Consider the following 26,345-nt stretch of genomic DNA (forward strand, 5'->3'; position numbering starts at 1 on the left):
TACGACGTAGGGGTGGTCCTCACTTCTGGAGATGGGTTGGCTTACCATCATGTCGCCATCCATGTTTGCCTCTCACTCTCACAAAGCCCAAATGACAACTACGTCTCGCACGCTCCCAAAGCAGCTCCACCGCAAGAAAAGAATCCTCCCCTCCCTTTTTGATTACTCCAAACATACGTATGTCGTCTTACCATTTGATTTTTTTTGAGGTTCACATCAAAATTGAATCAACAGTGTAAAGGTTCTAACGGACGATCGCAACCACATACAACAGCCGAAACATTAGAAATCCAAAACAGAGTGCCATCCGATTTCCAACTCCATATCAACATTCTCCACATAGACAACAATTCGAGGATACAATGCGAAAGAGCATCCCCCGACATATATCTTTCTCTATTCGACAGGAAGAACCCCCATTCAGAAAGCCATTAAAACAAAATGGGCTAGAGCAACTACACACCATAACTAGAGTATGATATTCTGCCCAACAAAGATGTACAACTGACAAGAGCAGAGGCAGTAAACCCTTTGCTCCCGCCTTCGTATTTACAGTCCAACCAAGAACCTTATCCTATGAGCTAAAATATCACGCTCCCCTCATTAGAGTCGATGGCAAGAATGTTATCTGTAGCTCCTTCAGCGATGATAAGAACCCTCCCGAAAGTTACTGGGACAGGATCTGTTGTAACTTATGTACGTTCCTAGGTGACGATATCTTTCTCCTTCTCTTTCCAACTAATCCAAATCAGCCTTGCGTAGTAGTAAATCCGGGTTATTCAACTCACCCACCCAACTGTTAATTACAACAATATCTCCATCCTCCCCTCTTCGAGCTGTACCAACCAACAGTTTCTTCCCGAGAAACCATTTTTGCTGCCAAAGCCTTCTCCACTCTGACCACCTGTCTAGCAAAAGAGACGAGCCTCCAGCCACTAGCAGATATGTGTGATCAATTTCACAATACACCAAGCATTTCACTGTAGAACAAGAGCCACATAAGACAACAGATTAACATTACCCAGAAGAGATTGAAGCTTCCACACAACTAACTGCAGAGAAAAACCCAATTTAAGCAACCAAGTCCACCCCTGCATTGCCTTGATTGCAACATATCACGCGAACAGAAATACTCTTCAACTGTACGCATGCACCATCCAAGAGAAGTCAAAGCCCTAATAACCTCTGGCAAAGTAATAAATGGAAAGGACATACCATAACTATATAAGCTGAACAAGCAAACCATATCATGAAAACATGATCTATACAACTAAGCAAGGCAAAGCACTTAAACATAAAAGCATTCTTCTACTTCTACGAACTACCAGGAAAAATAATTCCTTCGAAGTTTATTTACTCCTTCAGAAATGTATTGAGGAGTCATGCAGTATGAGAAACCTACTTCAAAGAGTATAGCTAATATACAGTATTGAGAGATTAGGATTCAACCTCCTGATATCTAAAGCTCTATCTATAGCCTAAGACAGATAGAAATTGCCAACATGAAGATTCTCTTCATAAAGCAACAATAAATAGAAAATATATATCATAATACACTGACAGGCTTACCACTTTTCAGACACTAAGATCCAGAACTTGACTTTTGAACCCACACTTGCTTCTGCAAGGCCAAAAAGAGATTTGCCTTAAGTTTGTGTTCTTATCTCTAACAGTCATACTTATCTGATGGCAAATATTTATGCGCATGACCTATTGAAAAATTGAAATAAAATAAGCAAACGAAAGCACCTCATGGGAACTATAACCAGAAGCACTTCCTCTTTTTGAAGACTTCTGTTCACTCGTAAGTGGTGAGCCATCATTATCTTTCCCACCCTGAGACGATCCCCGACGACCAACAGACTTACGGAAACCTGTATAAAATGGGGGCAAAAAAAATTGTTGTGCTCTAGCTATAAGCAAGATAGTAACAGTAAAAACTACAAGTGCGAAAAAGAAAAAAGAAGAAGAAGAAGAAGAAGAAGAAGGAGAAGGAGAAGAACTTCATTATCTCTGTGCATCAGAACTCAAGAAGCATCACGAATTTTCTTTCACACGGAATTCCTAAGGCAAACCATTATCTAAATGCATGAAGATGTGATGCACACCAATTTTTAATTGATTAAAGCTGCTGCTTTCTATGCCCAATCCTAGATGGATGTGTTCATTTAAAACAAGATGAAATAAGCAATGAGAATACTCAAGATGAAGGAAGGTATGGTCCAAATGAGGATGGAAATGTAAGAAAATTAACTGGGCAGCTTTGAACATGAAAGCAATGTGTTTTAAATAGAGCAACGAGAAGATGAGACTTTATGATCCGGATGGAGTTAAAAAGTGTATGCAAATCTGAAAAGACATCAGCAGAAACTTAAATGAAAAATCTGGAGTGCTTGGATTTTAAAGTGTTCTTGCACTACTATTAGTGTTGCTGTTTTCTACTAGAGAGAGATTACACTGGATGAAAGGGGTAAGAGTGTTTTTTAAGCTGATGCAATGGCCCATTAAAATGATAATTTGATCCCTCTTCTATGTGAGAGTATGGGGGTATGTTTAACAGCACATATTCTTATTTTCTGGTCTACAAATAACTCCACAATAAAACAATGATAAACTTGACAAGTCACAAGGACTCCAAGCAAAGGTCACAAGGACTCCAAGCAAAGGCCTATTGTCATACCTTCTGAGGAATCCAAGGTTGAATGTGCAGAAGTAGCAGAGATTGTTGAATCACTTGCATGGGATCCATCTAAACGACGGAGAGGAGCCCAAACACCACGATCGGGTCTATCTTTATTTCTGGCACGTCTTTCCAGCTTTTCACTACCAAAACCAGACAGGCCATTCCCATGGACCTTCTCATCAGGAGCACCATTTGTATCTTTTGGAACTGCTTGTGTGCTTGGGCCTCGAGGAGGCCTCCGTTCTTTTCCTAACTGCATAGTCTGTGTTTGAGTTTCAGATGGGACTCCCAATTGATTTTGGCGTGCATCTTTGTTCAAAAGTATAGTTCTAATTATCCGACCACCCTCATGCCGCTGTTTCTGCTTGTCAGTGGTTGAACCCATCACATCTTTTAGTTGACACTGCTCCTGCAATACACCACCAGAGACCTGCATAACCAATTAAATACAATAAAAAGCTGATTTCCAAACAGATGGGATGAGAATACTTCATGGTGACAAATCGACTGTGTTCTGACAAGTTGAATATCATTCACACAGCCTGGAAAAGAAAATCACATCCTTATTTATATAAATTGGCTGAAATCACAGCAAGGGCACCATGTTTGTCTCGGAAACATATGAAGGAGAGAAAAAGAATATTTGGAAGCCACCTCATGAATGAACAGTCATAAAACCATACAAAAAAAATAAATAAATAAATAACTTAAGAATCCAATAGATGTTTGTCTAGAACAGGAGAAGGATGCCTTCGCGATGGACAATGAAGATAAATAAGCTGATCGACTTGTAAGCAAAAGAAGAATAAGAAGAAGAAGAAGCTAACATGAGAAATCTCTCTCTCCTTCCCCTTCAAAAGCAAAATCTTCTTTTTCCCAGCACCAGCAATTCCAAATCCAATAGTCCCTAGAACAAAGTCAGGAGACAAAGTAATTCTTCTATAGAATAAGCAGCAGCCATCTCAGATACAAAAACAAATAATCAAATTACATGTGCTACAGCTAATGGAAGTGTATCATTAGATTTCTCTGAAATATGACCAACATACCATATGAATATACTAAAGAACACATCAATGAAGGCACATGACACTTTTTGCTTCTAGAACAAAAAGTTATGAATAGATCGAAACAATACGCCTCAGGTACACAGAAATTGTAACAGTGGTATAAAAAGAAAAGGTTCCATATAAAGATAACAAGATAAACAATAGCATCAAGCCCAAGAACTTCCCTCTGGAACCAATCTAGTTGGACCATCCCAAGACCAAAGCGAATGTAACTAGCATCACACCAAGGTCTGTAGTTTCAAACAATCAACCATCAGACCTGAAATCATGTTGGAAGCCCCAAGAGGAGTGCTTAGGTGTTGGACATTTCACAGTGGCCTAGACTTAATATCTTCACATATTTACCATGCACTTGTGGACGATTTAGCTACCTGCCTCGAATCCCCAGAAAAGGATATTACAACCAGACCCCACCTCCACTGAGAAACGGAAGACATCAACCACTCCCAGAGAAGAAAGTAAAACCTCAAGAAAACACGGTCCCCTTATTTCAGCAACGTTTAGGCCCGAAAATAAAAAATATGTTTCGCCCGATCTGACTTGTGAAAATCGCCTTGAAAATAAAGATGTAGACTCGTGTTGTTGTAAATGATTTGCTGCAAATAGACATGAAAAATAAATACATCTCTATGGGGAAAAAATGTTCCCATAAACTATCCTCATATCATATAGGGGATAATGGAAGTCAACCATGGCAATGAATAAAACTCCACCTTAGTTTAGCCCACCCCCACCCCAAACCACCCACCACCACCACCCCCGGCAAAAAAAAAAAAAAAAAAAGGAAAAGAAAACCCCTTCTCTTTTTTTCCAATTAGTTCTAGTATCGCCAAATGGCTTAATACTTATTGCTACTTTCCCAAAATAGAAACACAAAAGCCCAAAAGAAAAGGTTTAGATTGCAGCAGTGTCATAAGAAATTGCCCAAACATGAGTATCATCATCTGGGCCTCACCATTGCCATCTTCCGGTTGTCCAGCTCCACTTGTCACTGCTGAAAGATTAGCTTTGTCAGAAAGTTGAGGATCATCTCGCTTGGAAGACAGAATGTACATGGACTTGTCCTTGCCACTGCTGCTCCTCGAAGCATCTCTTTGAATATACTGTAACAATTGCCGAAAAATTCAGTTATGATTCTTCAGCAATGAACCTTGGAAGCAATTTGATAACTGTAGGTCTTGATGTAACTAAGACTGTGACCTACAAGGCTCGCAAAGAGCAAATAATCCACCACTAAAGAGCTCCAGCTGAAAATGAACCAATCATTACATCGAACACCTCAATAAGTTCCCAAAACAGGTCGCGTAATCCATGATAACAAGGTCAGAATGGAGAAAAGTCAAACATTACATCACACGCTTGCAGTGACACTTCCCATTGATCACTCCCAGGAAAAACTATAACATCAACGGTAAAGCTTCCTAACTACTACAACGTATTGAGGACCACATCTACAAGTTCCATTTCAATTTCGAATTCCTCATTTTCTCTACAAAAACTCCACCACCTACTTAAATTTGACATACTCAACATGCAGGAGAAGGATGTAACCAGGAAAAAAAAAAAAAACAAAGGCAATGCCACCCATTACAAAGTAATGACACTAAAGAAGCCAAAAGATTTATGATAGTCTACTTACAAAGGGACAATCACATAGATAATAGCCAAAAGTGGAAGCAATTCAAAAAACCTAAGCTCACCATCTTCTTTTAAAAACAATCATAAGGAATCCATTGTTAAGCAATGCAACTCAACTCTATGAGAGAAAAGGATACATGTCTCAGTCAGAACCCATCTCCCACTTTACAAATTATTAGACTACTCCGTTGAAAAACAATGCATATCAGTGGCTACAGATGCAAATAAGGAAGTATGAGGACTAGAAATTCGGATCAATCAGAAGATGTGCAAAAGCACCTCAATGGTGTGAGCTGCTTTAGGCAACCATACCAAAACATCTAAAAAAACACAATACAAAACATATAAATATGTATGTGCAACATGCCATAAGAACAGTACCATTGCAGTAGAACTTTTTCTCTTTTCAGAATTTCGTTTCGATGGTGCAGAACTAGAGCTTCCAGCAGACGATCCACCTCCTCTTCCACTCATTTTCTCATTAGCGATTGACCTCTGCCGACAAGCATGAAAATACTTTAAGAGAGTCTACTAAGCAATGGTGCTAGGGGAGCAAAAATCCAAACCCAAGTGCAATGATAACAGTTGAAAACGTTGCAAAGAATAATATAACCACTTATGTTAAAATTTCTCAAAACTAATCAAGAATGGAAATGCAAATTAAGCACTCTATCCTGTAAAAAGCATGTATGGAAATAATAAATGTAAACTAGCTATATTGTTACAGTCAAAATAAGCACATCAGCATACAGAAATGGAAAATGGATTTCCTTTCTCAAGAAACACCAAGGTTGGCATAAGATGGCAACACTTGCACAAAAATCCTAAATGACAAATAAAATTGCCTCCTCGACCAAAAAATAATATAAAAGCACAAACGATACTTTGGAAGTATATGCCTCCTTTTGGGGGCACCATGAGCCAGAAAAGAAGAAGAGCTTATAAAACCAATTCAAGCTAAGCAACTTTGTATTGGAGTGGGAGTAACTCCACCAACACCTCATGCTTACTTATTACCAATCTCCACGGCAAGAAGGCACAAACAGATCAAATTAATAAGTGACCTGCTTAACATGTCAACACGTCACTACCTCCAAATCAAAGAACATACAAAACCCATATTTTTACATGCATCATATTAATTTCTCAAGACAGCATATCCTTTTGACTTATCCTAGAGTATATTGATCCGGCAAACAATAACTTCTAATCTCGAAAGCATTTGTCAATCATCTACTGTCCTAGTAGATTCCCGCGACTATTCCACTATCACAAAAATATTGTCAATGACCCATTCTAAAAGTAACTACAGCATCAATAAAGTACCCGAGATCCACCCTTTGACGCCCTCTTCTGGCGAACATAATCCATCAAAGGAGTCACTATAGGTGCTTCTTTTGCAATACCTACAAATGTTAAATGAGCACCAAAACACGGAAGAATCAAAATTAGGAGTGCAGGCTGCACTAATATCAAGGATTGTGCACCCATTACAAACAAGCAACACTATAACACTACAGAAAGCGAACTGTACCAGATCGCTCCGCCTCACGTCTCTCCAATTGTATCTCTGCACTTGGAAGATTCTCAACTGGCTTTGCAATAAATTCAAGGAATTCCAAGTACTCAGGATCTGCAAATTCAAGAGAGCTATTATGAATTAAACAATTAAATGCCTGGTAATATCTAAAACATCATTGATTTTCTCAATGGTTCTGCTTAGGTGAAAAGAAAGATAATACCTTTCATTATGGTCCCTTCACGGCCATCTTTTTTAGATGTCTGCTTGGGTAAACGTTGTGAAGGAGCATATTCGACTATAGTCTTGAAATGAGTACCTAACAAGAGGTATTTTTATATCAAACTTATGAAGAATCAAACATCGCGAGATTCTAGTGGAAAGCTATATCAAGAGGTGGCTGTCACACAAAGCTCACATATCAGAATGCGCCGGGTCACAAGCAACTGCGAAACATGCGAAGCCCATATGCTTGTCACAGGAGTAAGTTAGGAAAATTACAACTAAAAAGCATGGCAAGTTCATGTTCAGTTACCTCACAAAAAAATAGAGCTCAATTATGAACCAAGAATTTTTTTCAAGAGGCATGATTTGTGAAATAAAATAAAAATCCTCAACAGACAGACACAAAAATGTATTTCATTGGATTGCCAAAGTTACCTTTCTCATTCACAAACACGTGCCCCTCAAAAAACTCAGCAAATTCAATAACATCCTCAGGTCTCTTAAAGTTGATGTAGGCTCTTGAATAGACCTGGTGCTTCAGGCTGCAAAACAAGTTGAGGAACCATGTAAAGCAAAGCACAACATCAGAGCAGACAGCTTGTTTTGCAAGTGTCCAAAGACAAAAAAATCCTCATGACATCTCCCCACCCATAACTAGGAAAACAAAGACACTTTATAGCATATTTTCGCCGTGTCGGAGCAGATTTTCTACTAAACCTGCTAGAAGATCTTTGAATTGAAAATTTCACAAAAATGTAGGACCATCTTAGTTAAATGGCATTGGACCTGTTGGTGCATCAGTCAACAAGGAAATACGGGAAATAATTTCCAACTCTTTCTTTTCCTGGTGGTTTGTCGTTTCACTAGGAGTCATCTTACCTATGATACCTAGGAATACCTCCCTGATAATTATCAACATCCCCTTGAACCTCGCAATATATTCTACTTCTTTTATTCCGAAAATGAAGCTTCTTGGTCAAGGAGCAATCCTCGAAGTAAGAGGAAGGCAACAAAATCTCAAAGACACAAAGTTAATGAGGTCACCATCTGACAAGAGAGCTTAAAGAAACCGCCCCCAGCAAATGAAAATTGCGAACACTACCCTTCTCTGGAGAAGTAGGGAAAAATCATCACAAGTTAAGCAAAATATTCGGCCCCTAACTTCAGAGATAGACCCGTCGCGATCAACCTGATAACAAACGAAAACGGACTAAATTCTGCAAGTGGGAACCATAGCCCCAAAGCTTCAGCGGCTCACTAACTAGTTAATATAGAAATAACCAGAATCAACGAAAAATAGGGCACAAATCTCGACTCTATAACACATCTAAAACCTCGAAAAAGCACCCCATAAGCGTCTCCCATTGCGTACGCGGATGAATTGACGCGTAATCTCGGTCCACCGAGTAAAGCGGCAAAGCGGGCAATCGAGGAAAAGGAAGGAGGCGCAAGAACCTAATGCGAACGCACAGAAACCCCGTACGCACAATCGCACCGAAGCACGAGGCGGGAGGAAGAAGAGGGCAGAAACCCTAACCTGGTCTTGCCGGGGCGGAAGGAGAACCAGTTGTAGCGGCCCGCGAAGGCGGTGTCGATCTGGTCCGCGAGCATGCCCTCCGTAATCGACGGCGGCAAGTGCCGTAGAACCACCTTGGTCCGATCCGGATGGCCTTTCATGCCCTCGATTGGGAGAAAAAAAAAAAACCCTGGCCCCGACGACGACGACGACGACGAAGAAGTGGAAAACTGAGCCCTCGCGAGAAATCGAGTCGGAGGAGGAAATCACGCCCGGGAGATCACATCTTGTACGGCATGATCGAGCGCTCGGCGGGGAAGACGAAGCGGGTCATGAGATCGGGATTGAGCACGGCACCTCCATTCCCAGCGGGGAGGAATATCGAGAGTGAGAAACAGAGGAGAAAAATGAGGACGGAGGAGGCAGAGAGAAGAGGAAAAAGGACTGCGTAGGTGCGCCCGTGCGTTATATATACGGTTTGCGTTTTCGAATTCTCTTGAGGTCTCTCTCCCCTTTCCTTAAATCCCACCCGGAATCGAAAAAAATTAAAAAGAATCCGAAAAAGTCGTGACGCGTTGCCCGCAGAAACTGAAAAACGAGCTGCCGTTTTTTTCTAGAGTGGGCAGTGGGCAGTGGGCAGTCCGTCAGCAATCGGCCCGGCCCGCGAAAAAGATTATATGGGCAGCTCACCCGCATTTATAACATCTACCAAATACGTCGATTGACAGCTTTTCATTGGTTCTTGAATTTCTGAAGTTTTTTATTAAATACCATTGTTTGACGAGGAAAAAGGCAATCAATTGGATCGTTAGTGACCTTAGTAAGTACGGGGTTATTGGGGGTGGTGTTCCCCTGACGATTACTCTTATTTTTCAATGAATATGAAAATAGGATTGGTCCGTCAATAATGGTGGCTTATGGAGAAGATGGCGAATTGTTTTCGAGGAAATCATTGACTTTTCTCGACGCATCGATGCATTATCTTAAGTTAGAAGACCGAGAGAAAATAATAAAATGAGGCTTTCGCATTGGGATCACAAAGGGAAGGGGCAGATTGGAGGGGGATGGTCCCTGATATTTTACAAGGCAACATCAAACGAGCAAAATGGACAAGACGACTCGATTACAAATGCAATCATTTTCACATAATAAGAGAGGGTGAAAACGAATTGTGGACCAAACACTAATGTAAATCAAAAGCAAGAGGAAAAGCCAAAATTTTCAGATAATTAAGAGGGTGAAAATGAATCTTGTTGACTAAAACACTAAATATAAATCAAAAGCAAGTGGAAAAGCCAAAACTCAAAGATCCTCTCCTCATTTCATTACATTACATTCAATGACAGGACTAGGAGGAGGAGGAGCATAGCGGCAGTAGGGCTGTCTGAGCCCTGTGCGTGTGCGTGTGCCTGTGTCTGCTCTCTCTCCTTCACTCCAACAACCACACAAAGCGAAAAAAGGGAGGCAGTCTCCGATCCATCTTCTCCGCGCCCCTCCCATCAAGTAAGCTCCTCTCTCTCTCTCTCTCTATCTCTGTGTGCTTTGCTGTGCTTGTTCTCGTGGGCAGAGAGAGATGAGAGAGAGAGATGGGTCGATCTGACGTTTGTGTTTTTTTGTGTTTCTTTCTTGATGGCGGTTGATTGGTAGGTGTTGGGTGATGGGGGAGAGAATCCAGTCTGGGAGTTTCTTCCAGTATCCGCCCTCTGGCCTCCATGCCTCTCCTCACCGCTCCTCTCCCCTTCCTCCCGATCGAGAAAGGTCTCTTCTTTACCATCCCCCTCGCCCCCCTTTTGTTTAGTTATTGTCAATTCCTTTCTCTGCTGCTGTCTCCGTGATTTGTATTCCCGATGTTTTTGTTTTCTAACTTTAAAGTTCCCCCTTTTTACGAATACCGGCTTTGCCTTTTGCGATGGTTTTTATTGGTGGGCGGTGTGATTCTGCATTGCCTCGTTGAAGGAATTGAAAGTATTAGCCTCCCCACATGGCTTTTGCTTTTATTTAACCTCCGAATTTTCCCGAGTTTCACTTTCCGCTTAATGTGCAAAAGCTTATTTTGGGTTATCTTTCGAGTTCACAATTTGGCCCCCTTCGCAGAGATTAGTAGTTATGCCTTGAATTGATGGAATTTACATCACTTATCTAGTATCCATTACACTTCATTTTAAGACTTTAGTCTTCATGTGGGAGATTGGTCCTTGTCCCATTGGCCCGAATAATAAATCAGTGGCTTCTCCATGTTGCTATGTGGTAGCAAATTAGATCGTTTTATCTTTTTTGCAGATACTTGGCTGAACTATTGGCTGAGAGGCAGAAGTTTGGACCCTTTATGCAGGTCCTTCCGAATTGTGGCCGGCTCCTTAATCAAGGTCTGCTGCTCATTTTATTGATCATATTCGATTCTCTGTCATCTAGGAGTCCTTCTGTCTGTGTTGGTTTCATCTCCGTACTTATCTTGATGACAACCTCTTGGCAAAGACTGGTACATAGTATCCCTTGTTTGAGTGCGTGTTATTACGATCTTCAGCCTTTGTCATGTTAGCATCAAGCTGAATATGGTCCTTTATTTACTGATGAGCGTGGGTGGCAAAATATAAGAAGCTGCTTAAATTCTTCTGAGCAAATTATGGAGTTGTTGATGCTGAAAGGGATACACGTTTGTGGCCCTATATGTATTATTTCCCTTTTATTTTTCATTTATCCTGCCTTTTGGTTTCTGCAGAAATTAGACGGGTATCAGCTTATGGTACAAGTTTTCTGGATCACGAGAGACTTGACCATGAGAGCCCACATAGGCCATTTAATCCACAGTTAAATGGGAGGCCCTTGGAGTTGGACAGGTGGTCTGTCATGCAAATGGAGGTAATACCTAGGTCACTTCCATGGGAATGGTGACGTGTTTAGCTGCTATTCCATTGGAGCTGCCGATTCTGTGATTCTGGGCTTGTGGCCATTTGTGTTGCTGTCGATCTGCATTCATCTATTATGGGACTGATTCACAGTTTGCATGTCTTTGTGATATTAATACACGTCTTCTTTTATCTAAAAAGCTTTTCTTAATTTGATATCCAGTTTGAGTTATTTTCGGACTGTAAGGTACGCTGTCTTCTTAGAAGAGCATATGAATATTTTGCTTTAAGCCTCAGATAGAACCTTCTAAAAGTGAGCTGACTAATTGGAGATTTCATTTGTTATGCTAAGAGAAATAAGTCAAATGGTTCTTGTTTAGGCTGCTGAGTTCACATTAGCTTGGTCAAGAAGAAACAGTTTATTGCTACTTCCAATATGTGCTTACTAAAGCTAAGCCTCTTGCATCAGGAAAATGGGCATCTCCAGAAAGCGGGTCTCTTTCAATCTTCTTCGGTTGGTTGGCCAGGAGCTGTCGGTGTACCAACCACTCCTGTAGTGAAGAAAGTCATCAGGCTTGATGTTCCTGTAGACAAATATCCAAGCGTATGTTCACAAAATTCTAGCCAATGTCAAAATGCTTGTGGTTTCTGGTTACATATTGAGTAGTGGCTCTAACTCTAAAATTTAGCAGTATAATTTTGTTGGAAGAATCCTTGGACCACGTGGAAACTCCCTTAAAAGAGTCGAAGCTTTGACACAATGTAGAGTGTACATAAGAGGCAAGGGCTCGGTGAAGGATTCTGTGAAGGTATTCAACTCCAACTTCCTCGCAATGACAATGCGATGTTTTGATCTATTTAGCGCATAAAAATAAGGTCAAGCGCTTCATATTCTTTTTTCAGAAAAAGGGAGAAGGTCATGCCCTTGAAAAATTGAAAAACCAAATTTCGTCATTGAGTTGAAGTTGGCTGCCAAGCACCAAGTCCAAATTGCCTTCCTCTCCATCAGTGAACTTTGGATTGGATGAATCTCGCCTTTTACCTTTTCATGGTTCCTCTCTGAATCATTTGACATTACTGAAATTTCCCTAAAAATACTTTCTAAATGCAACAACCTTAGGGCATGTTGGAAGTCGAGCTTTTCTTTTCAGTCTTGTTTCTTTTATTTCTGTCTCTCTTCTTTTTAGATATATTTTTGGCCGGATATTTCTCTCTCATTGACTTCATCCTTTCTTATAGATGTCTTGTTAGTATCTCAAATTTAGGTTGGAAGTCAGGGTTTTTTTTTCCAGTCTCACTTCTTTTATTTATGTCTCTCTTTTTCTTTGGCCCAATACTTTTTGCCTCATCTGACTTCATCCTTCCTATCAGATATTTATTTTGGGAATTATTGTATGGTATGCCAATTTGAAAGTTGTGTTTGGGGCTTTGTAGCCTATAATTTCTTCCCGTGGATAAACAAGGGAGGATAAGCACCTTTTCTGCCAAGTTGCCTGTGAGTTCATATATGGTAGTAAAATTCCTCGGGTTGGGTCTTGCTGAAGAATGTATTGCAGTTTGGCCGGTATGCAGCATGGTTCCCCTAATCTGCTTGCCAAGTGTTGAAACATCATTCGTTATCTCGCTTTTAAAAGATATTGAATTGCTTGTAGTTTGTTTTAGAAACCGAAAAATTTAGGATGTAATTTTTATTATATTGTTAAATCTAACTAGTGTTGGCATGGACTTGTCGGTAAATGGTAATCTGTTCTTTTAGAATATTGGGTACTTTGCTTCTTAATTAGCATGCATGTTTGACGGTGCATTTCTTACACCTTTTTAGGAAGAAAAGTTAAAGGATAAGCCTGGATATGAGCATCTTAATGAACCTCTACACATTCTAGTGGAAGCTGAATTTCCAGAGGATATAATAAATTCAAGGTTGGAACATGCAGTGGCTGTACTAGAGAACCTTCTGAAGCCAGTGGTAAGCAACATAAACACTCACATTCTCCTTTGATTTGCCCGTCACTTGCCTTAATAACCTCCTCTCCCTCTCTCTTTAGCAGGATGAATGTTTGGATCACTACAAGAAACAACAGCTAAGGGAATTAGCTATGCTCAATGGTACGCTAAGGGAAGAAAGTCCTAGTATGAGCCCTAGCATGAGTCCGAGCATGTCACCCTTTAACAGCACAGGAATGAAAAGGGCAAAGACAGGAAGATAAGTATGTATGTTCTTGAATTATTGTCTAAGAGACAGATGTGATTGACTGATCATCCATGAAAGATGACTGCAGTTTTGAACGGCTTCTCAAGGAACGGAATCTGGGGAAGCCAGTGTCCAAGTATAACAAAACCGTGACTGAGATTTGGGTTAATTAATATCAGCGATGGGCATCAGCTGCATGAACTTTGATTGATGCCCCCGTGGTCCATGTGATTAATATTTTATCCATTTAATTCTGGAATCAATATTGTTTCAACTGAGACATTGCAGTTTCTCTCTTTCTTTGCTGTTAAGATTTCTTGTACTTTGTATTTCTTAATCTCAATAATATGTAGGTAGATGTGGAATGGTGCTAAGTCCTTCAGTCAATTTTTTTGTTGATTATTGTACTGAATGCATTAAATTGATAGTTGCGTTTTCTTACTTTCAAGCACTCCCTGAATGGTGTTTTTGCTTTGGATCTAGTTGCCATTTGATTTTCGAATTGCTTCTGCATAGTCTTATGTCTAACATTACCTTTGCTTATCGAGAAGGTCCTTTTAAAGGCTTAAACTAGACGAATGGCTTGACCACTGCGAGATATATGGTCAGGACATGCCTGCATCAGGACTTGCTTCCGGTTGGATGCAGGGTTGTCTGAATGCATATAACCTGCTACCAAGGCTACAAGTGAAAGGATGTTTCACCCAGCAAGCACTATTTGCACTTAACCCAACCGGTTTGAGCAAATTCTTGTGCTTGAACCGAGCAAAGATATTGTGCCCTTTCCCGACATTGAAGAGGACAACCCAACAGTTGTACTTAGCCAAAGGAAGATGACTTGGTGAACAGTGAGAAAAAAAGGAGATTAGTATACCGGGGAAGTACCGTGACATATCATCACATCCAATCATGTGATTGGACTCGTCACTACCCATATTTCTGCGAAAACAGTAAATTTACTTCATGCCACCGGCACATGGAACATATTCATGCTGTACCAGGGAGAGAATTCGACGAGGACGCAGACCCTTTTACCTTACAATTCATATATGTATAAAAAAAGGGAGGGAGGGATTGCACACCAGGTAGCTCAAGTATTCCTGACCTAATCAATCATGTCATTGTCCCTAAGAATGAAAAATGGTGAGCAAGACAACCTCACCCGACAATTTAAGTTTTGAAATTTCACAACTGCGTTCATCCAATTGCACTCAGAGACATTGGACCTCCCCCAAAGAAAAAACAAAAAATACCTGCATTTCCTTGATTTCATGTGATATCAACATGACATACAATATAACCCCTCCAAATGTTTCTTACACTTTATAATTCTCTCATCTAAGGCCAACCAAAGTTAAATTCTCACAAATTACTCTCTCTGAGAATATGAATACAAAAGGTACAACTTATAAACTGGAAAAAGGACAAGAATCTTGTTCACAAAATTCCCAAGCTGAACGTGCTATTAAAGCCAAGATGGACCTGTGACAAAAATAAAGGAAACTGTCATCAATATCAATGCAAAGGCACTGGCACTAAAACAGGAGAATACGCCAAGTTCGAAGAGCACCACTTCACATCTAACCACCTCCTCCAATTGATGTCGCAATGTGTATTATCAAAGGCAATCTTGCCCCTTTTAGAAACATTTTCACATAAAGATTACACATAATGCAGGTTATGCAAGACATACAGTTTACTTCAGATGCATGATATTGACCCTCCGAATCAATTGCCTGGTCTTTTGTTAAATTCAAATACAGCCATCATAGTTCAGAAGAGCAGAGCATTCCGCTCCATAGAGTAGGGGAGAGATATGCTGCGAGTGACTACACCCAGAGAGAAAAAAGAATAAAAAAAACAAAAGCTCTTCTGCTCAGCCAAAGTGAAATCAATAAACTCATAAAGAAAGAATAACAAGCAACAAAGTTTGAGTTAAAACGATAAGAGATAATAACACAAATAGTCTTTGAACTTTGACCCAACATACAATGTGGTCCTTGAATTTTAATAAGTTCAATGTGATCCTTGAACTTTAGCCCAATGTATAATATCATCCCTGAACTTTTAGTTTGTTTAAGGTAATCCCCAAACTTTTGGTACATATTCAAGTTAATCCCTAATTTATACGGAAAAATCAATATTATCTTTCAATTAAATTAATTTTAAGGATAACATTGAACATTTTTATATGGTCCAAATATTAAATTGAACACACATCAAAAGTACAGGAACCATATTGAACAAATTGAAAGTTTAGATATGACATTGCACATTGGGTTAACGTTCAAGGATCATTTGTGTCATTTTTCCAAACGTTAACCACTAAAAAGACATCAACTTAAAAAAACTTCCATCTCATTATAGACTGCCTAACATTTGAACACTACAAGATGGCTGCTGTGGACCTGTTGGCACTGCAAAGATATGCAAGAGAAGGACTCATCTCAGCCACGCTACAAACCCTACCGTCACCAACAGGCCCTTCCAAAGTTCATGGAAAATGAGCCCAAACATAGTAGATTCCAACCTCACAATGAACCTCATGAGGACAAAATAGAATCTTTGCTCATATATAATCATATAAACACAGAAACATCTTCGTCTCACCTACAAATAATGAATAGTCCGCCGTGAAAATTCAATCTCGCAGACCAAGTTCGACCTCGAGCTCATCATCCTCTTCAAACAACTTGAGAAGCCGTGCATACTGCTCAGCCCGCTTCTTCTTTTGCCATAACTTGTAAAAAACGAAAGAGAAAAGGGCCACAACCACGATCACGACCAATACCACCAGTACCATAGACCCTGTGTTACCACTGGACTTATCATGAGTCTCGGATTTCGTGCCATTCTTGGAGCTCGATGCGTCATCAGAAGAGCCTGAAAAGACAGTGGAAATTGGTTACGATGCACAATTTGACTGAGGAAAAGGAAAGAGCAGGTGAAGCAAATGAAGAGGGTGCAAAAGGAGGATGACGCCGCCTCAAAGAGAGTGCATAAATGGGGGACTGGGGGAGGACGGGGTGACCTAAACAAATTCCAAATGTGCGCAAGACCACGGCAGCAAAATGACCAGACAACTGGGAGGCAAGATGCCAAAGAGGGACAAGAGCCGGACATCCACAATCAAGAGGCATTCAGGTAAAACGGAATGCAGATCCAACAACAATCGCGATTCGTCAACTAACTAAAAAGAGCAAAAGACATAACTGAAGCTCCGAATCAGTAGAGGCCGGGGGTACCGGTGGGTGGGCTAAGGCTAATATGCAGAGTAGAAGTCGGGGAGTCACGGTGAATTGAGGAAAAGCGAATTCCCAAACGTCATTAAATGGACACAAATTGAGGACCTCACTGAGATTGGAGCAGATCAAATCCAAGTGCGAGCACGAAAAGGGGATCAGTCGTATACCAGTTGGGCATGCAGAAACGAACACAAAGCAAAAGACCTACCGGATCGCCCCGAAAACAAAACCGCCGGCCCGCCCGCGAGGACGCGACCCAATCAGCAAGCAAACCAAGAGCATAACAGGAATCCCAGGAAATTAAGAGAGAATACGGAAGAAGAAGGGAACCTGGGGAAAGTCGAAGGAGAATCGAGGCCAACACGAGGAGAAATCGAAGCGATCCGAGCGGGGGGGGCATCTCTCTCATGGCACTCCCACCTCCTGGGGAAATGATGTTCGGGTTATGGTTGTGGTGGTGTCGGGAGAGATGGGGAGACGTGTAGTTCGATGTTCCTCCGCAACCGCCTTCCCCGAGAAAGCCAGAGACGATGATGATGATGAAATTCCAACCAAATTTGGCCTTTTCTTTCTTCTTACATCTATTCTTTCGTTTTGAATCGCAATTTGTTTTATCACATTTTCTAATTTCCATTTGATATACATATATATATATATATATATATGGTTGGGCTAACTGGGCCCATCAAGTTGAGATCGGACATATTCCCTACCCAATCATATGAATTACCAAGTCATGTCGTGTGTCGATGGTCCTTAAGAGAACCTCTTCGGCTTATATATAAACCAGACCATCCGTCAGCATTTCTATGCAAATATGCTTCACTGTCGGTGGCCACTTGAAAAGATCGAAAGTTCCACTTTTACGAGACTTCTCTTCTTTCTCTTTCACTCTCCGCCAGAATAAATTGGAAGGTTGCGTTTCTCAACATTTCTTCCTCTCTTCTCCTCTTATTATTCCCAAGATAACTGAAGGAGAGACAAATTTCTTTCTCGGCAATTGAATCGAAAGCAATAGGATTTACGTTTGCTACACGCTCATTAATTACCAACCCCCCCCAAAAAAAAAAAAAAAAAAAAAAAAAAACAAAAACGGATCCAAGATAAAAAAAAAAAGCACACGATGCCAGTGCCCCCTCTCCCCAAAATCACTCATCACCTCTGCTAACTCGTTTCCCTTCGCCACCGCCCTACTTATGGTCCCAACAAAATAACGAGCCATCCTGTCATATGCTCATGCTGCCATCCTGCCATCCTCGACCCAATAAATCCAAAGCTAACAAGCATCTCATTATAATCTGAAAAGCACACATTTCACTACATTTTCGTATTAAGCAGTGATCCACGGCACCCCAAAAATAAACGATACATACTTAATATCCTAGTAGAAATCCACGAGGATAAGTCAAAATACGTGTGTCACTCAAATGACAAATTGCTATTACTTCAGTTTCTGTTCAGACTGCAAGTACAGACTCTACCCAAATCAATCAAAATTTAAAAGCTGGGGGAAAAAAGAGACAGCGAAAAAAAGTTTAGATCAGATCATCTGGGGCCTCCCCTTCCCTCACTCATTTGAAGCACTTGGCATCCAACAGGGCCTCTCCCTCGAATGGCTCCTGATCCTCAATCATCTGGCTAACGCGCTCCTTCTGGGCCTCGTCTGAAATGTCGACCTTCTTCCACTCATAGAGCTCCATGTCATAACACTCATCGATCACAAACTGCGGGACTTCTTGCCCGCGGAAAAGCCACAGACCCTTCACCTTGAAAGGCGCCTCCGACCCGATCACCAGCATCTTTCCAAATGCATACTTGCGAGCAAGGTCCATACGCTGCAGAAATCCACCTACTTTGTTCAAGGTGACAAAAGAAACGGTATTCTCATCATTGTACTTGTAATCACAGAACCACAGTGAGTATCCCTCAGGATCATACATGTCCCAGAATCCTGCATCAGGAAAATAGCACAAATGAAGTAAACATAAATTCTCATTGGCAAGTTAAATGAACAAGATTAAATCAAGATATAAATGACATGATACCTTTAATTGCAACTTCACGGAAGTTGGTCTTGGTATTTGAGTAGAGCCTCTTCCACTCATCCAATATCATCTTACTCGGAGGCAAGAGATCCAGAGGATTCTTTGCCTTTGGCTTGGGCGCCTCTTCCTCCTCAGCAGCTTCTGCTTTGGGCTCTTTTGGAGCTTCCTTCTTCTTTGGCTCTTCCTTGGGCTTTGGTTTAGCTGCCTCTTTTGGCTGGGCAGGCTTCTTTGCTGATTGAATCGGTGGAACAGATTCGGCTTGCTTCACCTCTCCCAGCACCTTTTTGAAATTTGGCTGATTAACCATGGTCCAGAAGTACCTCTCTACATGAGGGAACTCTGAGGTAAAGCTCTTGGGCAAAAGTTTGGTGAATCCCATGAACAAGTTGCAGGTCGTGATAATGTCAGCCAAGGTCACAGAGTGCCCGACCAAATAGGTATTGGACGAAAGATGCACATTCAAAGCACCTAACGCCCTCTTCAGGGCGGCAATTACAGCTTCCTCAGCCTTCATGCAAAATTTTATGATTTTGCGTTATAATTAGCACAGAGAACAATGAGATAAACCAAGCTAGAATACCATCGTAAAAGGCATATAAGGAGTATCCCCCTTGTAGAATTAGCAATACTCAAATAACAAAGCAACATGGTTTCATATATGGCACCTTCTAGGCACCACATCAGCTAGATACTTAAGTTACCTCTAGAAAAGAAACTACCAACTTGTTACTCTTAAAAATAGAAGAAACTCTCTTAATCACCCATTGTAGAGAAAAAAAAATGCAGGGTCAACCCAAAGCTTTCCTTCAGAATAAATGGGCTATGTATCACATGGATTTAGCCTGTGAAAAGAAACTGATCCTACCATACTGGAAAATACTTCATCATGTGTTGAAGAAGTAGAATAAGCATTCTCATTATAGTAGGGACCAATAAAAAATGTCCAAGTCCAAAAAAACAAGTTGAAAAGCTACACTTTATATCGGCAAGGGCAACTTACCGGAGGAAGGTACACTGCCCGTCCCATTCTCGGTCTCAACCAGTTCAAAATGTTGGCATCAACTTCCAGAGATGAGAAATCAATCCATTGTTCAATATGAGCCTGCCAACGACAAGTCACCAATATATGATAAAGATACGGTCAGTTTCTCAACAGAAAATAATGCAGAAGTAAACGAAGAGGAAATTAAGTAAGCAAGCAAAACACATAAAAGTGTCTTACATAATCAATCAAAGAAGATCCGTACAAGGGATTGTCTGCCTTCAACCGACAAACTGCATTGAAGAGAATCAAACAATCATATGTGGTAAAAGTGAGCACTGCCCAAAAGTTACTAATGAAATAACAGGGAGAGAAAAAGATACCATAACGGGCAATGGCATTGCTCTCGAAGACAGGGCCATCAGGTGTTTCCAACACAGGGATCTAGAGAGAGAAGAAATCTTCAGCAACAAAATAAATATGAAATTGGCACTACACCATCTTAAACCTAAACTAAGCAAGAAGACAAAATCCCATCAAGTCACGCATTCTCCCCACAGTTCAAATTGCATCGTTGCCTCTCCTGATGTATAAGAGCTGTCTTGCTAGGCAAGAGAGGGGAAAAAGGAATGACGAATCATCACGGACTTCAATAGATTAAGCTGTGTTGGATTCAGTTAACTAGTCTGTCACAAAAATAAAATACCAAAATGGCATCTATATACCTTTCCAATAGGGTTCATCTTGATAAACTCGGGAGTTTTATTTGAAACACCCATCTCAAAATTCGGTGCCAGTTCAACTTTCACACCAGTGTATTCTGCAGCAATGAGTGCCTTGTAGACATTTTTGTTACTTGTGGCGTGCACAACCTGCAATGGGGATCAAGTAGCGGCGTGAGTTATGAAGAGGGACAAACCTATATTGAAGGTAAACGGGGCTCTTGCCCTTGTCCAAAACTCAAAAATGGATGATAACTTTCATATTACGTTGGCTTTGAGGAATAAATTTTGCCCCCATCAAATTTCCAAGAAGATATGCAGATAACTCAATAGTGAAAATTTCCATTTCAGTTTGTCCCCGCAAACTGATAAAACTTAGAAAACAGCTCTAAAACCATGAAAAATAGTACTATAGGCACACGAAACAAGGCAACTTTAATTTGAAGCATATTTTTTCAATAGTAACAACACCATGTTAATTAATCTAATAATTACTGATCTAATTTTTATCCTGACAAGAAAAAATCCCTACCATCTGTCCCTGGTGATGAACGCGTCATAGTAGCAGTATCATATTATTAATCTAATGGATTACTCAGTTAGGAGACCAGTCACGATGGTTGTACTGTACATGCATAGGATTATTGGTCAGGCAACAAATCTACGGAGACAGAGATACGCGGGTTGAGCCGGAATACAAAAACCATGGGACATCCGAAGGGGACGTTCTGAACAGATCAGGGCCATTCCAAGGCACGCCCACTAACCAAAAGTTCAAATCCTTCTCATTCCCAGAAAGAAGACGACAAAAAAAAAAAGGAAGAAGCAAAAATCAGACAAAAAGCAATGGTAAGAATAACGCTGATTAAACATCCACCCCCGGATTCACGTATAATGTGAGAAAAAGATAACGCATTCGGATTCGAACTAACCAGAGCCATGGCGTCGCGGGAAATCTCGCAACTCCGATTTCAGATCTGCATCAAGAAACACGAGTGCAAAAAAAGGGAAGGGGGGGGATCGGATAAGTCAAAAAATAGCAAATCGGCGACGCGATGGAACGGAAAACGACAGAGAAACCAGATTGAGAACGATCGGCGGAGAAGCAATCGCGGAGAGCGCGATTCGGACATGCGCGTGCAAATCGAAAGAGACTCGACTCGCAGCGGAGAGAGGGAGAGGCGATACCTACGGATGGGAGAGCTCCTACAGCAGCGAGAAGCTCGAGCAGACGGAGATGGAGTGAGGGCGCGATGTGCCAAGCCTGCGTTTTAGGGTTTTGGTGGGGCTTGAGATAAAAATATACCATTGGCATATGCGGGTTCCTTCGCGGGTCGGGTCGGGTCGTTCCTTCGTTCTTTAATTGGATAGTCGGTCGGTTTGGGCTGGGCCTGAACCCGACGGGACTTGCGGGGGAAGGAAACGCTGTTACTTAAATTAGTTTATTCAAAAAAAAAATCAGTTTATAAAGTGATGTGCAAACTTAAAATACTGCACGATTATTTAAAGGGTCACTAGCATCCGACGCCTCACTTGATATCATGTGAGAATTTGATAACACCACAGCCAACTGTTCTAAAAACTTAACCTAATCTCATAATTTTATTGAAAGACAAATAAATCCAACACCTTATTTAGTACCACGTGAGAATTTGGTGGTACCACAGTTGACTATCCTAAAAGTCTAAGCTAATCCCATAATTTATTGGAAGACAGAGAAAAGTATCTCCAAATTTCACTTATTATCCCACTTCAACTGACAATTTTACAATCGAGCTTTGCTAGAGAATTGTCATGATCATCAAAACTATCTCGAATTTCCATTAAAAATCAAAATTGTCCTAATCTTACCAGCATTTGTGGCCATTATCTTCTAGAGAAAAATAAGGATAACTATATTGAAAACCTCAAATCTTGTCACAAAAATACAATTAAGTTCTAAAACTTTTAAAATGTAAAATCAAATTCTAAAACTTATCAAATTAGAAAATGTTAAGGTAGTTTCTCTTTTCTTTTTTTCTCTTTCGTTCGTGACTAAAACATGAAGTATTAGGGTAAAATGACGTTGTTTTGGTTCAAGCTATTTTGATTTTAAAAATTTAGTTGAATTAAAAAAAAAAAAAAAACAGGTGGCGATGGTGGGGCAATGGCTGAGGAGGGTCGCCCGCCATTGCTAGCCCTTTTTTATGACGATGGCAAGGGACTAGAATTTCTATTTTCTTTTTATTTATTTTTTAAATTTTAGCTTGTTTGAGTTGGATTAGATTTGGATTAAAAATAAGATTCGAACAAAAACAACATTATTTTGGCTTTATGTTTTAATGTTATAACTGCATCAATGCTTTGTTTGAGAGAAAATAATAAAAAGAGCACGTCAACCATGTTTAATGGAGTTAATGAAAAACTTAATTGCAGTTTTTGAAAATTTAGAAACTCAATTGCACTTTATAATAGGATTTAAAATTTCCAATCCACTTATCCCAAAAAACTAATATGGTAAAGGGACCATTGATCCTTAAACCTAGGATCGTTAGGCCCACTACTGATCACCAATGACACTCGGCATTAGGTAATGCTAGACGTGATCCTTTATTTTCCGGTGGATCGCCTTCTCAATTCAATCAATTAGATATTAGGTTTTTTGACATATTAACACAACTCTGTTATTGTTATTGTGCTCGACTCTCCTATCAAATGCTATATTTACTTTTAGATATGTGTATTATTTGTCCTTACACTATTGTCACCAAGGATGACCGAGCCGATTCACATAAGGACTAGTCCAAGTCCCTATTCCAAAAATTGAGAACCAGCCTAGACTAGCTTGGTTCTCGATTCCATACCCTGAACCAATCAATTTTCCTTGGGAAGCTAGAACTTAGAACCCACAAGGCTGATTCTACTACAAAACCTAGAATCAAACCGATTCTAAATTAGTTTACTCCATACCTTAAATAAGTTCTTTTACTTCTTTTTAAAAAGAAAATATTTGTTGAAATCAAACATATTTTAATATTATCCTCAAATAGAAAGAATAGCATTCATGTTTGACACACGGCATATTTGTACATAATAAAATGGTACCAAAAAAAAAAGACAAAGAAAAACACCAACCATTTCGAGGTTAACAAGATTAGTTCCCAATTACAGAAATGGGGAACCAGCCTGATAAGATGGATCCTAGATTCAAAATTTACCGATTATGAAACCGATCACCCCAAATTTTGACATGGATTTTATTGAGATGAGGTTTAAATTGGTCGTCTTTTTATGTAATTAAAATAGTATTCATGCTTCCTTTTATGCCTTTTCAAGTCCCTTGGCTTCATTGCTAAAATCACGATAAAGGTACCCCTAGGCTCACCACCACATTTTTTATTCGATCCTCTCTGGAGCCAACAACAATAGAGGTGACATAGTTTTATATCTATAATAGAATAACAACATTGAACATTTTCATATAATACAATAATTATATTCAATATATACCAAAAGTTCATGGATTATATTAAATAAATTAAAATTTATGAATTATATTACATATAGAACTAGAATTCAGAAATCGCATTGAACAAATTAAAAGTTTAGGATTAAACTGTACATTAGATCAAAGTTTAAAGATAATTTATGTCGTTATCCCTCTCTTTTAATGGATAGTGGGCCGATTTGGGCTAGCCGGATTTGAAGGCAGATGCAAAGAAGGGAAATGTCATACTTAACCTGGTTTATAAAGTGACATGTGGTATCGTTGTTTTCTTTTTTTTGGTTTATAAAATGACATGCGGTATCGTTGTTTTTTTTTTCTTTTTTTTTTTTTTTGGGACACGGAAACTAGCTTATAGCGTCGGTCGAGCCGTAAACCCCCGGTGACGCTAGCATCTTCAGGTTTGAACCCCTCACCTTTAGATTGAGGATCATGCCTTATCCAGCGGAGCCACCGCGATTGATGGTACATGTGGTATCGTTGTTTTTTTTTTTATTTTTGAGATAGGAGGAACAGGCTTGCAGCCGATAGCCGCACCGTAAACCCCCTGGTGACGCTAGCACAAGACCCACCACCACGGCGTCACACTTAATACACCTAGCGTCTCATGCCAGCCTTCTTGCGTTACAAGGGCTTCGAACCTCTCCCCTTCTACGCAAAAGGTCATTGAAGCTTACCTAGCGGAGCCACCACGGCCGGTGGTCATGTGGTATCGTTGTTGATCTTTAAATAGGGTGCAATTGCTTGAAAGGTTCATTCACGCCTAACAAGTCACTTGCAAAACCAGATTTATGAACCAATAATTAGCATTGCTTGCAAATGGAAGTCCTTTCGACTGACCAAAAAAGGATAAAGGTACTTTCCCATCTCTCTTGAGATCGAAATTATTTTTAAATACTTGATATATTTTCTTGCCACATATAAACCAAATTCACATATATTTCAACCTTGAAATTTCTGATAGCCCAAAAAAATACATCCAAATTTTACTCATTATCACCCATGCGCCATATTGAGATAAGTGATTGATAATATTTAGCACTTCGGCTGACAATTTCACGATCTATATATACTAGAGGGTCATCATTCATGTTAAAATTATCTTGCATTCCGATTAAAATTCAGATCATCCTAATCTTAAACTCCTTCATGGGAATTGTCTCTGGAAAAAAATATTTTAATAAAGGCACCACAAGCAGTTACCAATGACTACCTTCTCAAGTCAATCAAGTGGACATTAGTATTTATTTGCATATTTACTCAACTATAGCATTGTTCTTGTGCTCAGCTCTCCTGTCGAAATGCCATATGTCCTTAAGCCTTTCTAATTATAAATTTTCTCGAATTGGGATTTAAATTAGTAATCTTACATTTCATCCAATTCAAAATAGTCTTCGCAGTTCTTTCTTATTTCTATAAAGTCTATTGGCCTCATTGCTAAAACCATGACTAATGCACTACTAAGCCCGTCACCACGTTTCTTTAGGTCCTCTGTCGAGTCGATTGCAAGAGAGGTTGGCATGGTCATATACAGCTGCAGACAATAACACGCCCTTCACCATTAGATTAAGATCAAACTGTAATCACGACCGATTATAATCATCAACATACCTAGGTCAAACGACTACACTATTTGAACCCATATTGCTACGGACTCCTGCACTCTCGTGAATCAAAAGTGTTGGCATGGTAAAAATGAATAAACGACAAATATGAGGTTAGTTCGGACGAGCATTGTAACCTTCCAATTACCACCAACGAAAGAAGAGCAAGGGACCAAGGGGCCTCCCTTTAAGCATGTGACCCTAACACAGGATTGACCAACTAAACTAGGGAAAATTATCTAAAAAGTCCTAAACCTATTGCAGTTTTGTCAATTCAGTCATAAACCTTTCAATCTTGCCAATTGAGTCATAAACCTTTTGTCAGTTTGCCAATTGAGCCGGCCAATTTTGGCCGGAAAATGCTAACGTGGACACCGGTGATGCCATGTGGGACCGCCAGCGCTAACGTGGACATTTTTAATAATATTTTAATATTTTAAATTTTTTTTATTTTTAAATATTTTTTCCTTTTTTTTTTTTTTTTTTGGCTTTTCCCTTGCCCTTTTCCGGTGGCCGACCACCGCCACAACCAGCCGTGGCCTCGCCCGCCACAAGCGAGGGAGGCCGAGGGCGAT

At 40.1% G+C, this 26,345-nt stretch overlaps 4 protein-coding genes across 9 annotated transcripts; 1 reads left to right on the top strand and 3 right to left on the bottom strand.

The window, feature by feature from the left end:
• Window positions 1–282: 282 nt before the first annotated feature.
• LOC104420011 (regulator of nonsense transcripts UPF3) lies at window positions 283–9,120 on the bottom strand. Of its 2 annotated transcripts, none has more exons than XM_010031888.3 (12): window positions 8,673–9,119; window positions 7,571–7,677; window positions 7,134–7,229; window positions 6,926–7,024; window positions 6,718–6,797; window positions 5,773–5,886; window positions 4,709–4,856; window positions 3,511–3,590; window positions 2,681–3,113; window positions 1,750–1,874; window positions 1,570–1,621; window positions 283–980 (listed from the first exon to the last, which is right to left on the bottom strand). In XM_010031888.3, exons 1-11 carry the CDS (start codon window positions 8,810–8,812, stop codon window positions 1,583–1,585), a joined length of 1,461 nt encoding a protein of 486 aa, XP_010030190.2. In that variant the 5' UTR covers window positions 8,813–9,119; the 3' UTR covers window positions 283–980; window positions 1,570–1,582. The 2 variants fall into 2 exon arrangements, with proteins under 2 accessions (XP_010030190.2, XP_018718270.2); XM_018862725.2 differs by lacking the exon at window positions 283–980 and adding an exon at window positions 987–1,185 and having other exon boundaries at window positions 8,673–9,120.
• An 838-nt stretch (window positions 9,121–9,958) lies between these two features.
• Window positions 9,959–14,129, top strand: LOC104420012 (KH domain-containing protein At1g09660/At1g09670). Of its 4 annotated transcripts, XM_039301741.1 has the most exons (9): window positions 9,959–10,154; window positions 10,299–10,409; window positions 10,932–11,017; window positions 11,371–11,510; window positions 11,967–12,101; window positions 12,187–12,306; window positions 13,320–13,463; window positions 13,543–13,704; window positions 13,777–14,129. In XM_039301741.1, exons 2-8 carry the CDS (start codon window positions 10,309–10,311, stop codon window positions 13,702–13,704), a joined length of 888 nt encoding a protein of 295 aa, XP_039157675.1. In that variant the 5' UTR covers window positions 9,959–10,154; window positions 10,299–10,308; the 3' UTR covers window positions 13,777–14,129. The 4 variants fall into 4 exon arrangements, with proteins under 4 accessions (XP_039157675.1, XP_010030196.2, XP_010030193.2 ...); XM_010031891.3 differs by having other exon boundaries at window positions 9,960–10,154; window positions 13,546–14,075; XM_010031893.3 differs by having other exon boundaries at window positions 9,962–10,154; window positions 12,190–12,306; window positions 13,546–14,075.
• A 1,900-nt stretch (window positions 14,130–16,029) lies between these two features.
• On the bottom strand, window positions 16,030–17,501 carry LOC104420013. The gene is made up of 2 exons (XM_010031896.3): window positions 17,264–17,501; window positions 16,030–16,571 (listed from the first exon to the last, which is right to left on the bottom strand). The coding sequence occupies exons 1-2, from the start codon at window positions 17,340–17,342 to the stop codon at window positions 16,330–16,332; spliced, it is 321 nt and encodes a 106-aa protein (XP_010030198.2). The 5' UTR covers window positions 17,343–17,501; the 3' UTR covers window positions 16,030–16,329.
• A 726-nt stretch (window positions 17,502–18,227) lies between these two features.
• On the bottom strand, window positions 18,228–22,004 carry LOC104420014 (elongation factor 1-gamma). 2 transcript variants are annotated; one of them, XM_010031898.3, is made up of 8 exons: window positions 21,871–22,004; window positions 21,615–21,659; window positions 20,686–20,832; window positions 20,344–20,404; window positions 20,201–20,253; window positions 19,979–20,080; window positions 18,979–19,486; window positions 18,228–18,884 (listed from the first exon to the last, which is right to left on the bottom strand). In XM_010031898.3, the coding sequence occupies exons 2-8, from the start codon at window positions 21,621–21,623 to the stop codon at window positions 18,505–18,507; spliced, it is 1,260 nt and encodes a 419-aa protein (XP_010030200.2). In that variant the 5' UTR covers window positions 21,624–21,659; window positions 21,871–22,004; the 3' UTR covers window positions 18,228–18,504. The 2 variants fall into 2 exon arrangements, with proteins under 2 accessions (XP_010030200.2, XP_010030201.2); XM_010031899.3 differs by having other exon boundaries at window positions 21,875–21,955.
• Window positions 22,005–26,345: the final 4,341 nt, after the last annotated feature.

This window comes from Eucalyptus grandis, chromosome 9 (genome assembly GCF_016545825.1).
Source record: "Eucalyptus grandis isolate ANBG69807.140 chromosome 9, ASM1654582v1, whole genome shotgun sequence".
NCBI classification, from domain to species: Eukaryota; Viridiplantae; Streptophyta; class Magnoliopsida; order Myrtales; family Myrtaceae; genus Eucalyptus; species Eucalyptus grandis.

Excerpts from the sequence above, each read along its gene's own strand:
- LOC104420012 (XM_039301741.1), top strand. The coding sequence starts at position 10,309 with ATGGGGGAGAGAATCCAGTCTGGGAGTTTCTTCCAGTATCCGCCCTCT. Across the intron at positions 12,307-13,319 it reads CGGTGAAGGATTCTGTGAAG|GAAGAAAAGTTAAAGGATAA; the intron begins GTATTCAACTCC and ends ACACCTTTTTAG. Across the intron at positions 13,464-13,542 it reads AGAACCTTCTGAAGCCAGTG|CAGGATGAATGTTTGGATCA; the intron begins GTAAGCAACATA and ends CTCTCTCTTTAG.
- LOC104420011 (XM_010031888.3), bottom strand. The coding sequence starts at position 8,812 with ATGAAAGGCCATCCGGATCGGACCAAGGTGGTTCTACGGCACTTGCCG. Across the intron at positions 6,798-6,925 it reads ACGTGAGGCGGAGCGATCTG|GTATTGCAAAAGAAGCACCT; the intron begins GTACAGTTCGCT and ends TAACATTTGTAG. Across the intron at positions 4,857-5,772 it reads GAAAAAGTTCTACTGCAATG|TATATTCAAAGAGATGCTTC; the intron begins GTACTGTTCTTA and ends CAATTGTTACAG.
- LOC104420014 (XM_010031898.3), bottom strand. Across the intron at positions 20,405-20,685 it reads AGATGAACCCTATTGGAAAG|ATCCCTGTGTTGGAAACACC; the intron begins GTATATAGATGC and ends TTCTCTCTCTAG. Across the intron at positions 20,254-20,343 it reads CAATGCCATTGCCCGTTATG|TTTGTCGGTTGAAGGCAGAC; the intron begins GTATCTTTTTCT and ends TCTTCAATGCAG.
- LOC104420013 (XM_010031896.3), bottom strand. The coding sequence starts at position 17,342 with ATGAGAGAGATGCCCCCCCCGCTCGGATCGCTTCGATTTCTCCTCGTG. Across the intron at positions 16,572-17,263 it reads TCTCCTTCGACTTTCCCCAG|GCTCTTCTGATGACGCATCG; the intron begins GTTCCCTTCTTC and ends CTGTCTTTTCAG.